Here is a 14,127-nt window from a genome sequence, read left to right as displayed (position 1 = left end):
AGACTTTCCCCCAGCTCCTGATTGAACTCGGGATTGTCCTTGTTCGCCAGCCAGTACTCTAGCAACAGCTCCGACAGGCAGCTACCCACGGTTGTCTTTCCCACACCTGGGCACCCCACGACCATCATAATGAAATCCCTCCGCAGAAAGTAGTCAAGCGAGTCTTGCGTGCTCATGAAAGTCGCAAAAATCCGCCCAGCCGACAAGATGAGATGCTTGAGCGTCTCGGTCCGCCCCTTCAACGTGAAGTAGGGGCCTGTATCTTCTAGTACTGGAGGCAACCGCGCCCCCGGCTGACGCCTTGGTGGCATGCCCATTCGTTGTCTATTGTCCCACAGATCGTCAAAGAATAGGCGATTCAGCACCTCACAGATTTGGGCACCTGAAAATAAAGCTCAGGTCGTCAGCAAGGCAACAAAAAGCATAACAGAGTTGACACAGCTACAAAAGCAACTGCTTACCTGACCTAGCAGCTTTGAGGGATGTCACAGGTAGGGCTGTAACAGAAACAAGGGAATTGTCATAACATGTGAATACAAACAAAACAAAACCTTCAACCAAGATCAAACTCATCAACACGAGGAGCCAATATCACCCATAGCTCCCAGCAAACCACCAGGTACAACGCCACTACCCCATAGCCAGATCACCAGGCAAACGACGACAGCCAAAATCCCTCGAGAAGACCAAAGAAAGAACGCATACCCAATCAATGAGTGGTCATAGTCAAGAACCCGCCCTAGCCAAGCACGAAAAGCGACTATAAGAACATCACGCACATCAACCACTAAGTAGAAACCGAAGCCATCCTAAAAAGAAAGTAGCACACCTCTTGTGGGACGAATGACATGAGAAGATCCAGTCTGGAATTTTGCTGTGCTGAGACCATCTTCTTTTCTTGGTTGAAGAGCCCTCCATCGGACCCTTGGTGGCTCCTCGTGCTTCACGGAGATGGAGGTAGCCGAGAACACCCGCAGAACCGCATCTACGTCCACTCTACCATCAGAAAGGTGAAATTCATGACCCTCTGCCCCATCTATGTCTTCAATGAACACCACAAGCTCTTCCATTTCTTCATCACCCGCCATAGCCTCAATCCTAGGTTTAGCACCGTTGATCTTTATGGCTTAAGTTTACTAAAAAGGCTACATGTTTATTTAGGCCATCTTAGGATATGTCGTTTTGTTTTGTAAAATGATTTTGGCATATTTGAAAGTTTCTGAAAGATTCTAGGAAATATTCTTCAAATGATAATCTTAATTTCACACTGATAACAGTGGGGAATGATATCATTATTTCATTTCGTTTCCTCTGGATGAGGATTAGATTTATACACAGCTGTGCTTTGAGCTCCTGCACACTGAGGAAGATCAATTGTTGCGGTTCAATGTGAGCTTCTAGATCGTCTTCTTACACCGACACTTTTGCAGAATGATCTCTTTGAGCAAGTTTTGATCGAGACAAACGAGCATTTTGACCAGCTCGAGGCCAGTTGACGCAAGTGATGCGATTTTCCAGCCTGCCGCGTTTGCCCCTCGCGTTTGCCTCTCGATTCCTCTTTGTCCGATCTGTGAGGAATTTAGACAGGAAATGCATGGAGAAGGATTGGACGCTCAAACCACCAAAAATGTGGATTTTTTCAGAGGGTTTAGGGTTCAGGAATCATGCATCACATGAGCATTCTTCGTAATAAGCGAGCTTCCGTTTTTTTTTCTTGGTTTCTTTCATACAAAAACGTCTTCTGATCTATTCTTTCCAGCACCATCGAGCTCAAACAGCTCGAAGACTACGATGGCAACTCGGTGGATTGATCTTGATCTTTCAGTGGTATGTCCTTTCATGTTTAGCTGGAAACCTTGTTCTTACTTATTCATCTATGCAGGACTTGTCACCAAGTGAGAGTTTTGGAGAACGTTAGAAACGTGGATCAGTTTATCTCGCTGATTCGGAACTCGATACATTTGATTAACGTTCAGAAGTAGAACCATTGGTTTCGCAGGTGAGAACTCTCGTGCCTAGTTTCCTTCTTTCCTTTTTGCAGGGTCTTTTTGAAGAATTTATTGAGTAGAATTTGCTTTCATTTGGATGTTTCATGACATTGTTTTCCAGAAACAAGGAACCTGTAGCTTCCTGGAGAATTGGCCGTCAGGTGTGACATAAATAGAGAACAATCGATACAACAAAAAGAAAAGGTATTTAGTCTTGTGGAGAAGCATCGGCAATTACCCCAGCAATAGCTATATTGCCCATGGCAACCTCGGCCTTCTTCATGGCCTCGCTGCTCTCGCTTCTCTTCTTGTCAAGGACACCAGCGGCAGGAGCAGCTACAAGCACCTCCGCTGCAACTACTGGTGCTGCTGCTGGTGTTGCTGGTGCCGCTGGTGTGGAGATCGTCCGAGGCACAGGATTTACCCAGGGATGGAGAAGGCACTGGCCAGCAGTGGGGCGCTTGTCAGCCACGAAGTCGAGGAGCGGGCACAGAAACTCGGCCAGCTCCTGTGCATCTTGGGCAGGAAAGGAATACTTGTCGTGCAGAACCTTGTCCAAGGGCCAATAGCGTAGCTTCTTTATGTGCCGAAGATCGCCCTGGCGATTGAAAAACTCCCGAGAGAAGCGGCCGCCGAGCGAGACCTGCATGACACACTCAAATCAGAGAAGCTCGCGCAATGAACGGGAAAAACATAAGTGCCTACCTTCCTAGGCATTCGGCCCAGGAGCTCTATCATGAGAGCGAGATGGTCCTGCGCTCGAAAGCAATTAGAAACTAAAGTTCCAAAAATGTAGCTTTACCTCGTCCTTGTCAAATTGGTCACCGCTGTGAGGATCGAAGAGCACGTCACCCGTAGCTAGCTCAAACACCAGGCAGGCAAAAGACCATATGTCCACCGGAGTGGAGTACTTGCAGCCGAGAAGAACCTCGGGGCTGCGATACTGTCTCGTCTGGATGTCATTGGTGAACTGCTTGTATGTCCAGCACGCATTCCCCAGGTCGACAATCTTGCATCTCAGGTCCAGCTCGCCAAGGTCCGTCACCTTGAGCCGCTTCTCGTGCTTGTTGGCCAGCCGAGGAGCCTCCCCGGGAGCCTGGGCATCCGCTGCTCCTGTTGCTTCATCAGCATGGATCTTGTGGTTCTCGTGTCGAGGAGCTCCATCACTGCCGCCTTTGCCTGATTCTACCGCTGCTGCTGTTGCGTCCACTGTGGCCACCATCGCCTCGGCTGCCTTGTCCATGTCCTTGTCCTTGCCAGTCTTGTCCTTGGCCGCCTTCTTCTTGAGCTTCTTCTTCTGGCTCTTGGACAGCGGCTGCGAGCTGCTGGTAACGCCGGCAGTGGCAGTGGCGGCGGCGGCGGCGGCGGCGGGCTTGGAGAGGATGAGGGGAGCTCCAGACTTGAGCGGGTCCTTGGACGGGTCCAGCGGCAGCGTGAGCAGCACATTCTCGGGCTTGAGGTCGGTGTGGATGATGGAGAGCTGGCGGTGAAGATAGTCGAGGCCGATGAGGATCTGCATGGACAGCTGCTTCACCATGGGCAGCGGCAGGCCTCGATAGTTGTAGAGCTTGATGATGGTGAGGAGGTTGTCACCCAAGAACTCAAACACCATGCATACGTGCTGGCCATTGGGGCCCGAGTGCTTGAAGTGATCCAGAAGCTTCACCACGCACTTGGAGTTGCTGGGATCGCCGTCGGCGATCTGCTTGAGGATGGAGATCTCGTCAAATGCAGCCTCCGTGTAGTGCTTGGCACTCTTCTGGACCTTGAGAGCCACATAACTCTGTTGGGGTGTTTATAAGTTGCCAAGGAAGAGAGAACTTTGGTCAGTCACACAAAAAAACTCTCACTCACTCACCTTTTGCTGAGTGTCCCAGGCGAGCCATACCGTGGAGAAGTGACCCCATCCCACTTTGCGCTGCACGACGTAGCGCCCACCCGAGAAGCTATCGCCAATGCACACTGGGTGGTAGCCTCCACGCTTGTATTCGTCGGCGCCCTCCTCCTCGGACGATGCCTCCTCCTCCTCCTCTTCCTCTTCCTCTTCACTCGACTCTCCTTCTTCTTCTTCTTCTTCATCCTGTCCCCCTTGGTGCTTGGCTTGGATCTCGTCGCCAATGCTTCTACTGCTGCTGCTGCTAGTGCTGGCGTGCCGAGACGCCATCAAATCTGTGACCCCCGTCTAGTGCCAGGCCGCCCGCAAAGCTAGGGACAGCGAGTGGAATCGTGACTACATGCCTTGCCAGGATCCAAAGAGGTACCCCAACCCTAAACAAATGGGTGTGCGTGTAATCGATCTAACTGATTATCTCCTCGATGATTCCTTTGCCGTCGTCAGTGTCGAAGTAGAAGAAGCTTCGCAAAGGATCTCCTTTGCCAGACAGAGCCTTGACCACTTCCTGTAGCGATTTAGTTTAGCGCTTTGGAAACAAGGAAGAGAAGAGGAGCGGCTTGCCTGGCCGAGGATGCCTCCCAGAATCGCAGACACCGGTGGAAACTCCGTGCCGTCCGCGCCAGCCAGCCCCGCGAGAAGGCTTTCCGGGATCAACGAGTCGGCCACGCCCTGTTAAAACCATCGCGGAGGTTAGCTTTTGCTTCCGCAATACACGAAACCACCACCACCTGTTTGCTGCACATTTGCGTTCGCAACGCGAGCAGCTCCGGAAGATTTTCGGGGCCGGCTTGCCGTCCCGTCGCCTGAACAAATTCTTCGAGGACTGGCCAGCAAAGTTATAGTTGCGAACCCAGCCCAACATGAATGAGCGCCCCTTACCTCGCATTGCAAAGAAGAGCTTACTTATCCTCTTTGGAAGGCAGTTCCACGGAACGCTTGATACGTCCTACATGCTTACATTGTGTACCAGTTTTATGATCCAGGAAACAAGGTCTCACCTCAAAGCTTGGGAACTTCTTTGTAAGCTCGCAACTCTCGGCAGCATCCGCCGCAGCCTGTCAGCCAAGTAAAAGAAAAGGCCAAAGCACATTTGTGACAAAAAATAAAAAGAAAAAAAAGTGGAGAATGAAAACCTTGGAAGTGTAAGTATGGGTCTGCAAATCGACAAAGATTTCCCCCCGCGAACCAATGCAGTCGACAGTGTAGAAGGAAACTTTGTGAGCCGATCTGCGACACAGCTCATTAATTCTCCTCTGTGAACAGAAACACAAACAGTAATCAGAGGAATGACAAGAAAGGCATCCAAGAAAGTAGAGCAAAAGGAGGGGAATCAAACAGAAAAGTAAACACACACACCTTGTCTTTGATAGCGGCACGGTTGAGGATGACAACGTCGTAGTTATCCACATCCATCACTGAAGTGCCTACGAGAGAAAACAAAAACACTTGAGAGGAAGAACTGTTGAGCAGCAGTACCTTGAGCACTCGTGACGTCGACCATTGGGTTGAAATCTCGAAGAGCGGCAGCACAGACCTCGGCAACGGACTTGTTCTCGTCAGTGGAAGCGTTGTGGTCATGGCACACCAGAAATGTGGAAGAACAAGGATCAAACACGGCCGGCCTGTCGTCCAGCACAACGAGGCTTCCAATTCCCGCTAGGACCAGATTCTTGCATGCCTGATCCAGCACACACAGTTTCACAGAGAAAAGAGAGAGATTTTGGTACCTCCGCTGTGACACCAGTCAATCCAGCCACAAGCACTCGAGATTTGCTCAGCCTGGAGAAAGGCAATGCCGCCGATCAGTGCGAATGACGAAAATCTTCCCACCTTCTCTGCGCCTGGACGCCCCACACACGAATCTGGCGATCGTACACGGCCGTCTCCTGCTCCGTCAATGCAGCCTCCTCCTCCATAGCTTTTCAAGAACCCTAGAAAAGCCCTAAAACCACATCTTTAAACCGTGGCGCCAAGTTTCTATTTCTTGAGACCAAACAAGTTTTTGATACCATCTCCCCAACCAGCGGCGCCGCCGGGATTCTCCTTCTCCTGCGCCGCTTTGGCGGCCTTCTCCGCCTCGAAGCGGCCCAAGATCTCCGCCAGGGCCTTCTTCTGCCGCGCCGCCTCCTCGGGAGACAATGGCTCGTCCTCGTCCTTGCCTTTCTGCGACCGCGCCAGGAACGCTTGCTTCTGCCGCTCCATAGCTTCCCACTGCTTGGCCTTTTGCTTCTTCTTGGCCTCCAGCGCCTCCTTGAGCCCCCAGTCCTCGCGGCTGTCGTCGTATGTGTCGCCTGGAGCGATGAGCCTGGATGTTTGCTTGCCTTGGCCGGTTGCATCGTCCAAGCCACCCTCGCCTTTGGGCCCTGCCATCAATCCACTGGATCGTTCCATCTCCATGCGTTCCATACAAAGGAAGGAGTTTACCGATGAGAACACGCGCGTGCCCGATCTGCCCGTCCTTGTACTCGTACGCAACGAGGCCGATTGGTTTCTTGAGCAGCGGTCTCACCTGGGAGCAAGCAAGCACATGAATCCATCAAAACCAGAGATGGAGATGGCGATGGACGTAAGTGAAAGAGAAGGAGAACTAGCTTACGTCCTTCATGAACTTGACGTGCTCTGGAGAACCTCGGAACGTCGTGAGATGCAGAAACGATTCGTATCGCTCCCAAAAGTGGTACACATTCTTCTCCTGCAAATCGGCCTTGCACTCAAACTGGAGGACGCCACACGCCTTGTCGCTCTTCTATCGAATCAAGGAAACGCCAAAAGCAATCAGCCAAATCCATACTAGAATTCCAAAAAATACCTGGCATTCGCTGGCCCAATCCAGAACCCCCTTGCACAAATCCACCACCGCCTCCTCCTTGCCCTCCTCGGCAACCAGAGTGGAGCTCATCACCAAGGATCGCCCGGTCTCCACTTTCTTGGCCGCCCTGATGCGCACACCTGACCTACATTGCTCTCTGCCGCTCGTCGCCGCCCGCCATATCCGTTGCTGCTGCTCCACAACAAATCTCTCTCGCGGCCTCAACTCCACAGCTCCGCTCCGCCGGATCGCCGCTGCCTCCGCCGGCACCACGCAAGCGCCCGCCAATGCGGCAGCCATAGCCCAGATCTTGGATAAACCCTAGCCCCGGCGCTTGAACGGCATCCAGGCGCGAATGTGGGTGAGGTGGGGCGGGGGTATTATCATGGGCACCTCATTCCACCAGGGCTGGCTGGCTGGTGCTATTGCGTGATTGCCTCGCTGGGGCATTGTCATCGCCGGTCGTGCAATGCTGCCAACCACGTAGTTGCCCTGGCTGGGCATAAGTATCATCATATAAATTAAAGAGGTAATTCGTCCCATCCTCTAGAAGCGGCAGTCAGACAAAGCCCGTGGTGTTGTCTGCGACGTCTCTTCCTGCTCTCTCATTTAATATGCGAGACCGTGAAAAATTTCGGGTCAATCCTTCTCCCTATCGTCTTCCCTTCTTTTCAAACGAAAGCAAAAGGAGAGCATATTAATCGATTACACCCAGACAGTAACGTTAGGACAGGGAATGCGGCACATGGCCATGCACATGGGCATCATGGCCATACACATGCCATGCCATGCACGGTCAAGTACGGGCCGGACGCACGGAGGACACGCACAAGTACGAGAGGAGACAAGTCAACAAGAAACAGATGTAAGAAATGGGATGCCATGGCATGGCATGGCGTGGACCATAGCCTACATGGCGATTGGAGGATGGAACAATTTGTTTGGTGTTTGGTGGCCTGCCTTTTAAGAAGAAGGTACGTACCTCACCTCAGTCTTCTTCCTTTAACGACTTGCGTTGCTAGATGTAGCGGCGTGGCGGTGTAGTTGCTGGATCGACCGCTATCTCGCTGGGCCTCCAAGGGCGCGTCCGGCCAGATATGGAGGCGGCGCGGGTTTTAGCGGAGGAGCCAGCTAGCTGGAGTAGTGGGCATTTTAGCTGGATGCTATAGGCTATATCCCACTTTTGCTCTGGTTCGTGTGCGTGTGAGTGCGCCTGATCCCGGCCGACCGTGCATTCCGTATCTGCTGGCCATTCCGGCCTGCAATCGCGAAGAATCCTGGCCGTTGGATCCGGCACTGGGTGTCAGGCTTTTCAATTGAGGGAGGCAGCAGCAGGGTTCCTCCAATGCGCGCAAGCTCTGGCTGCTGCTCGAGCCGCTACTGGAGGATTTCTTTGTCTCGGCCATGCACTGGATGCCGATCTGCGGCGCCGCGTCTCGCATCGAGCTAAGCAGCTAGTTAGAATATTTGGGAATCGCCGCTCGGAATCGCCCCTCCGCTCGCACGGCGCCTCTGCGGCGCCTAGGCGGCAGAGATAAAGCTTGAATCGTGGCACCGATCTCCCGAAGAAATTGAGGTGATTTTGGGGCTTGCTTTTCACGGAGAATGGAGAACGACGTAGAGAAGCCCAGCAAGGCTGCAATGCTCGAGGCCATTAACAAGGAGGCCGTTGATCTGGTAGGAAATCTTTCCTCTGGGGTGATGGAAAATCGATAATCTCTTTGGTTTGCTGCTGCCAGGAAAACATTCCCATTGAGGAGGTCTTTGATCAACTGCGATGCACGAGGAAAGGTCTGACGAGCGAAGAGGGCGAGGAGCGCCTCAAAATTTTTGGTCATAACAGGCTAGAGGAGAAGCAGGTTTGTAGCATGCCTCTTAACACCAAGTGATGAGGAATATAACTGGCACTTTGCATTGCAGGAGAGCAAGTTTTTTAAGTTCCTGGGATTCATGTGGAATCCTTTGTCTTGGGTGATGGAAGCTGCAGCAGTGATGGCCATAGCTCTCGCTAACGGAGACGTGAGTACTGTCTTGTTTCTAGCCTGCTTGATATGTATGCCGCCCTTGACAGAATCGGCCGCCCGACTGGCAAGACTTCGTTGGGATCATAGCATTGCTCGTCATTAACTCAACCATAAGCTTCATTGAAGAAAACAACGCTGGAAATGCGGCGGCGGCCTTAATGGCGCGTCTTGCACCAAAGACTAAGGTAAGCATAGTTTAGTTGTACTTTCTGTCTTAAGCAGCTCGTGACTTTCTTGTCCTTTCTATTTCTCTTCTATGTTTCTTTCAGGTGTTGCGAGACGGTCGATGGGGCGAGCAGGATGCCAGTATTTTAGTTCCCGGTGACATTGTAAGCATCAAGTTGGGAGATATCGTTCCAGCGGACGCCCGTTTACTTGAAGGAGACCCTCTCAAAATAGACCAGGTACGCAGAACAAACGTCACCTTACGACTCTAATGGTTTGCGCATGTTTTTGACTTGCAGTCCGCGCTTACAGGCGAATCTCTACCTGTTACCAAGTATCCTGGCGACGAAGTTTACTCGGGGTCGACATGCAAGCAAGGAGAGATTGAGGCAGTTGTGATAGGGACGGGGGTTCACACTTTCTTTGGAAAGGCTGCACATCTGGTAGACACTACAAATCAAGTCGGTCATTTCCAGAAGGTAATATCCTTTCCTTTTTATGTTTTTTTTTCTCTCTAAAATCGTTTTTTCATTGTTTTCTTTCTCTCGCAGGTTCTTACAGCAATCGGAAACTTCTGCATATGCTCCATTGCGATTGGAATGGTTATCGAACTTATAGTAATGTACCCCATCCAACATAGAACCTACAGGTCCGGGATTGACAACCTGCTGGTACTTTTGATTGGAGGCATCCCCATCGCTATGCCCACTGTTCTCTCCGTGACAATGGCAATTGGCTCTCACCGGCTTGCGCAGCAGGTAAGAAGCTAGTGATCAGGAATGCTGACAATGGGCATGTGTTTGGTCAGGGTGCTATTACTAAGCGAATGACTGCAATAGAGGAGATGGCAGGAATGGATGTCCTTTGCAGTGACAAGACCGGCACCTTAACTTTGAATAAGCTAACCGTCGACAAGAATCTCGTGGAGGTACTTAAGTTTTATCCAAGACTGAACGTTTTTAAGTGCTGTGTTCGTTCTGCACAGGTTTTTGCAAAAGGATACGACAAAGATTACGTTTTGCTACTTGCTGCTAGAGCGTCAAGGATGGAAAATCAAGATGCCATTGACGCAGCTGTTGTCGGTACGCTTGCTGATCCAAAAGAGGTACGTTATCGGTTTTGTTTCCTACTGTTTTCTTATGATGTAAACTGCTTAGGCCCGTGCTGGTATTGAGGAAGTTCACTTTCTTCCATTTAATCCTACGGATAAGCGTACTGCTCTGACTTATATTGACTCTGACGGGAAGATGCACAGAGCAAGCAAAGGCGCACCCGAGCAGGTGTTTTCTCTATTTTGTTTGGTTGCAGCTCTAAGCCGTGGGCTTATATGCAGATATTAGATCTTTCTTACAATAAGGTTGAGATTGCTCAAAGGGTGCACGCCGTCATTGACAAATTTGCTGAGCGTGGCCTTCGCTCTCTTGCAGTCGCATGCCAGGTAATGGAATGTTGGACTGTTGGCTGCTAACAGCATATGTACTTACAGGACGTTCCCGAGGGCAACAAAGAGAGTCCAGGGGGTCCATGGCAATTTGTAGGCTTAATGCCTTTGTTTGATCCTCCTCGGCATGACAGCGCCGAGACTATTCGTAGGGCCCTGAATCTTGGGGTCAACGTAAAGATGATAACTGGTACGTCTGTTCTTGAGCATTCTGGTGCTGGTTTTTTACGTGTCACTACCGTCAGGGGACCAGCTTGCTATTGGAAAAGAAACTGGCCGACGTCTTGGCATGGGCACTAACATGTATCCGTCATCTTCGCTTCTTGGACAAAGCAAAGGGGAGGCATTTGAAGGATTGCCAATTGACGAACTGATTGAAAAAGCCGATGGATTTGCGGGGGTATTTCCAGGTAATCTTGTTATTTGCTGAAGCCAACTATGTTACCTTTCTCATGTGCAGAGCACAAGTACGAGATAGTAAAGCGTTTGCAAATGAAGAAGCATATATGTGGAATGACTGGTGATGGTGTCAATGATGCGCCTGCTCTGAAGAAGGCAGATATAGGAATTGCAGTGGCAGATGCAACAGATGCAGCAAGGGGTGCTTCAGATATAGTCCTGACAGAACCTGGCCTGAGCGTGATAATAAGCGCCGTGCTAACAAGTCGCGCGATTTTTCAGAGGATGAAGAACTATACTGTAAGTTTTGATACATTCGATGATCTCTTGTTAGCTTATGTGTGGTTTTACAGATTTATGCCGTATCCATCACTATAAGGATAGTGGTAAGTATGCACTTTTCTTTGTTTCAAAGGATTTTGATACACATGTTTTTCTTCGTTAGCTTGGTTTTATGCTGCTGGCGTTGATATGGAAGTTCGATTTTCCCCCATTCATGGTGCTAATCATTGCAATATTGAACGATGGTACGTAAAAGATTTCTCTTCGCTGTCTATGACCTTGCTGTTGCTGGGCAGGCACAATCATGACCATCTCCAAGGACAGAGTGAAACCATCTCCTTTGCCTGACAGTTGGAAGCTCTCGGAGATTTTTGCGACAGGAGTTGTGATCGGCAGTTACCTTGCGCTTATGACAGTCATTTTCTACTGGCTGGCAGACCAGACTACCTTTTTCCCTGTAAGTAGACTTGTGTTTCAGTATCAATGCTAAATTCTTTTCTTTTAGGACCATTTCCACGTTCCTCACATTGGAAGCGATGCCAACAAAATGCATTCGGCCATCTATTTGCAAGTTAGTATCGTAAGCCAGGCTCTGATTTTCGTCACGAGGTCGAGAAGCTGGTCCTTCATGGAAAGGCCTGGATTTCTTCTCGTTGTGGCGTTTCTTATTGCCCAGCTGGTAAGTTACACAATTTTGATTTTGGTTCGGATTGAGCGAGCGATGTTATTGTCAGATTGCGACTTTTATTGCCGTGTACGCCAACTGGGGCTTTGCCTTTGTGGAGGGAATTGGCTGGGGTTGGGCCGGTGTTATATGGCTATACAACATCGTCTTCTACTTCCCTCTGGATGTTATCAAGTTCGCTGTGCGTTACATACTAAGTGGCAGAGCATGGGAGCTTCTATTCGAGCAAAGAGTAAGTAGTGTTATACCTTTGCCTGGCGGGAGACTGACTATTTCCATTTTGGTGTGTTCCAGACTGCTTTTACGCGCCAAAAAGACTTCGGAAGGGAGGCTCGGGAAGTGAAGTGGGCTCAGGCGCAACGAACTCTACACGGGCTCCAGCCACCGGACTTCAAGATACCCGAGAAGGGTACTCACAAAGAGACGTCAGACATGGCCGAGCAGGCTTTAAGGAGAGCCGAGATTGCAAGGTACTTTTCTGTTTTTCCTTTGTTTTTTGTGTGTCAAGGCTAAGCCGCGGATGCAGGTTGAGAGAGCTTCACACTTTAAAGGGTCACGTCGAATCTGTAGTGAGGTTGAAAGGTTTGGACATCAACACCATCCAGCAGGCCTACACTGTCTAGAGGCGATCGATCGAGTGAGCGACGCGATAGTAGTGGAATGTGGATATATTTCCAGTGATGCTAGTGAGCTAGCTAGCACAGCTATGGTGGTTTGTAGCGTTTGGACAATTATCATACTGACATATATGTTGAATAATAGGAGATAGGAGAGAAAGCGGAGCGTGACAAGACGCCCTGTAAGACTTTGTCGTCACAATGCATGGCCGTGGCGGATACAAGCGAGACGACTGATGGGCGATACTGCGGGAGTGACTCGACAAGTTCTTGTGCGAGCACAAGCTGGCCGGATCGCGCGATGCTATCGACAATGCAGCTGTGGTGGTCGGGCGTGGGAGTGATTTGCCAGTCGGTTTGCATGGAGCGGAAGAGCCGGCATGCCGCGGCGGTAAGCCCGACGTGGCTGCATGCCACCAGCAAGCACACAAAGGTAATGTTATCGGGCGGTATGCCGCACAGTAGCATGTCACGGAAGCGGTGGAACGCGGTAGTGGTGTGGCTGTGGCGGGCATAGCCGGCAATAAGGCCATTCCAGGTGTTAGTAGTGGGAGCCGGGGCGAGAGCCAAAAACTGTTCGGCTTTATTCAGATGCCCGGCTTGGGCATTTGCTGCAACAACAGCATTCCAAGAGAGCTGGTTCTTTTGTGGTGTCGATTCAAACATTTCCATTGCTTGTTGGAGCTGTCCAGCGCGAGCAAGCGCAGCCACAGTGACGTTCCAAGTGGTTGTATCCCAAGCGGGCATCCTCTGGCGGAAGGACGTGAAGGTGGCGACGTTGTCGGCAAAGAAGCCGAGCATCGAGTTCCAGGTGATGACAGTCCGCGTGCCGCGCGGTATGGCGTCGAACAGACGCCGTGCGGTATCCACGCGCCCCGCAGAGCCGTAGGCGGTAAGCATGGCGGTCCATGACGCGGCGTCCTTGCGCGGCGTGGCGTCAAACACCCGCTGGGCATCCTCCAGCTGACCCAGCCGCACATACCCGTGCAGCAGCACGTTCCACGACACCGTGTCGTGCGTCAGCATGGCCGTGTGGAAGAAGCGCGCGGCGTCGCCCATCCTGCCCGCCGCGCAGTGGGCGTGCAGCATGACGTTGCAGGCCACCTGGTCGTGCCACGGCATGCAGCCGAAGGTCCGCGCGGCATGCCCGTCTTGCCCCGCCGCGGCATATGCCATTACCAGTGCGTTCCAGGCCACCACGTCGCGCCCCGAGGGAATGCACTCGTCAAAGATGGCCACAGAGAGATCCGTTATCCCGGCGCGCGCGTAGGCTCCCATCATAACTGTCCAGGAGATCGTGTTCGGCTGGGGCATAGCGTGGAGCAGCTTTGCTGCCTGAGACAAATGCCCAGCCTCGGCATTTGCTGCAACGAGGGCATTCCATGAAGATGCGTTCCAATGCGGCATTTTCGAGTGAACTTTCTCAGCTTGTTCAAGGCGATCTGTAGACGAAGATGCTGCAAGAAGCGCGTTCCAGGCCACAATGTCGCGCCTGGGCATTGCGTCAAACACCTCTCGCGCCTGCAGGACATGCCCGTTTCTGGCAAATGCCGTGAGGAGGATTGTCCAGGAGAAGAGATTGGGGCGAGGCAGGGTCGAGAAGATGGCCGCCGCATCGTCGGCGCTTCCACACTTGCCATACATTTCCATGAGGAGGTTCAAGTGGAAGCGCACTTGCTGCTGGTGATCTTGATTTTGGTGCTGCTGGACGACCAAGGCGTGGAGCCGGCGCGCTTGCGCCAAATCCTTGGCGTGGCCACAGCTCCGGATCATGGCCTGGAGCGCAACTGTGTCCATCTTCATCCATGAGTGCTCCCACTCCT

General features: G+C 51.5%; 4 protein-coding genes and 1 pseudogene across 6 annotated transcripts; 1 reads left to right on the top strand and 4 right to left on the bottom strand.

Annotated features, from left to right (window-relative positions):
* Positions 1-2,127: 2,127 nt before the first annotated feature.
* LOC9657293 (SRSF protein kinase 1) lies at positions 2,128-4,249 on the bottom strand. Its single transcript, XM_002980819.2, has 4 exons — positions 3,847-4,249; positions 2,791-3,771; positions 2,694-2,741; positions 2,128-2,631 (listed from the first exon to the last, which is right to left on the bottom strand). Exons 1-4 carry the CDS (start codon positions 4,150-4,152, stop codon positions 2,197-2,199), a joined length of 1,770 nt encoding a protein of 589 aa, XP_002980865.2. The 5' UTR covers positions 4,153-4,249; the 3' UTR covers positions 2,128-2,196.
* Positions 4,210-5,827, bottom strand: LOC9657292 (SUMO-activating enzyme subunit 1B-1). The gene is made up of 10 exons (XM_024685844.1): positions 5,713-5,827; positions 5,610-5,661; positions 5,359-5,560; positions 5,239-5,306; positions 5,016-5,135; positions 4,881-4,937; positions 4,762-4,828; positions 4,611-4,705; positions 4,444-4,551; positions 4,210-4,387 (listed from the first exon to the last, which is right to left on the bottom strand). The coding sequence occupies exons 1-10, from the start codon at positions 5,796-5,798 to the stop codon at positions 4,286-4,288; spliced, it is 957 nt and encodes a 318-aa protein (XP_024541612.1). The 5' UTR covers positions 5,799-5,827; the 3' UTR covers positions 4,210-4,285.
* LOC112350150 lies at positions 5,821-7,265 on the bottom strand. Of its 2 annotated transcripts, none has more exons than XM_024685845.1 (4): positions 6,692-7,265; positions 6,479-6,628; positions 6,307-6,391; positions 5,821-6,245 (listed from the first exon to the last, which is right to left on the bottom strand). In XM_024685845.1, exons 1-4 carry the CDS (start codon positions 6,989-6,991, stop codon positions 5,860-5,862), a joined length of 921 nt encoding a protein of 306 aa, XP_024541613.1. In that variant the 5' UTR covers positions 6,992-7,265; the 3' UTR covers positions 5,821-5,859. The 2 variants fall into 2 exon arrangements, with proteins under 2 accessions (XP_024541613.1, XP_024541614.1); XM_024685846.1 differs by having other exon boundaries at positions 6,479-6,625.
* Positions 7,266-7,974: 709 nt separating this feature from the next.
* LOC112350174 lies at positions 7,975-12,446 on the top strand (annotated as a pseudogene). The gene is made up of 20 exons (XR_002993679.1): positions 7,975-8,368; positions 8,431-8,550; positions 8,612-8,710; positions 8,763-8,900; positions 8,985-9,119; positions 9,180-9,359; positions 9,432-9,638; positions 9,689-9,808; positions 9,866-9,985; positions 10,038-10,160; positions 10,214-10,318; positions 10,367-10,511; positions 10,567-11,020; positions 11,074-11,106; positions 11,166-11,247; positions 11,299-11,459; positions 11,508-11,681; positions 11,737-11,919; positions 11,982-12,157; positions 12,214-12,446. The product of XR_002993679.1 is annotated as an ATPase 11, plasma membrane-type-like (transcript).
* Positions 12,422-14,101, bottom strand: LOC9657628 (pentatricopeptide repeat-containing protein At4g02750). Its single transcript, XM_024685837.1, has one exon. It carries the CDS (start codon positions 14,099-14,101, stop codon positions 12,422-12,424), a length of 1,680 nt encoding a protein of 559 aa, XP_024541605.1.
* Between the last annotated feature and the right edge of the window lie 26 nt (positions 14,102-14,127).

The sequence above is a fragment of the Selaginella moellendorffii genome, unplaced genomic scaffold (assembly GCF_000143415.4).
Source record: "Selaginella moellendorffii unplaced genomic scaffold, v1.0 SELMOscaffold_46, whole genome shotgun sequence".
Taxonomy (NCBI): Eukaryota; Viridiplantae; Streptophyta; class Lycopodiopsida; order Selaginellales; family Selaginellaceae; genus Selaginella; species Selaginella moellendorffii.
Note: the sequence above shows the minus strand (reverse complement) of the source record. Positions and strands in the feature narration are given on the sequence as shown.

Excerpts from the sequence above, each read along its gene's own strand:
- LOC112350150 (XM_024685845.1), bottom strand. The coding sequence starts at position 6,991 with ATGGCTGCCGCATTGGCGGGCGCTTGCGTGGTGCCGGCGGAGGCAGCG. Across the intron at positions 6,629-6,691 it reads ATTGGGCCAGCGAATGCCAG|AAGAGCGACAAGGCGTGTGG; the intron begins GTATTTTTTGGA and ends TTGATTCGATAG. Across the intron at positions 6,246-6,306 it reads GCACGCGCGTGTTCTCATCG|GGCCCAAAGGCGAGGGTGGC; the intron begins GTAAACTCCTTC and ends GATTGATGGCAG.
- LOC9657292 (XM_024685844.1), bottom strand. The coding sequence starts at position 5,798 with ATGGAGGAGGAGGCTGCATTGACGGAGCAGGAGACGGCCGTGTACGAT. Across the intron at positions 5,561-5,609 it reads TGACTGGTGTCACAGCGGAG|GCATGCAAGAATCTGGTCCT; the intron begins GTACCAAAATCT and ends GTGCTGGATCAG. Across the intron at positions 4,552-4,610 it reads CGCAAATGTGCAGCAAACAG|GGCGTGGCCGACTCGTTGAT; the intron begins GTGGTGGTGGTT and ends TGGTTTTAACAG.
- LOC9657628 (XM_024685837.1), bottom strand. The coding sequence starts at position 14,101 with ATGGACACAGTTGCGCTCCAGGCCATGATCCGGAGCTGTGGCCACGCC.
- LOC9657293 (XM_002980819.2), bottom strand. The coding sequence starts at position 4,152 with ATGGCGTCTCGGCACGCCAGCACTAGCAGCAGCAGCAGTAGAAGCATT. Across the intron at positions 2,742-2,790 it reads ACCAATTTGACAAGGACGAG|GACCATCTCGCTCTCATGAT; the intron begins GTAAAGCTACAT and ends TTTCGAGCGCAG. Across the intron at positions 2,632-2,693 it reads TGGGCCGAATGCCTAGGAAG|GTCTCGCTCGGCGGCCGCTT; the intron begins GTAGGCACTTAT and ends TGTGTCATGCAG.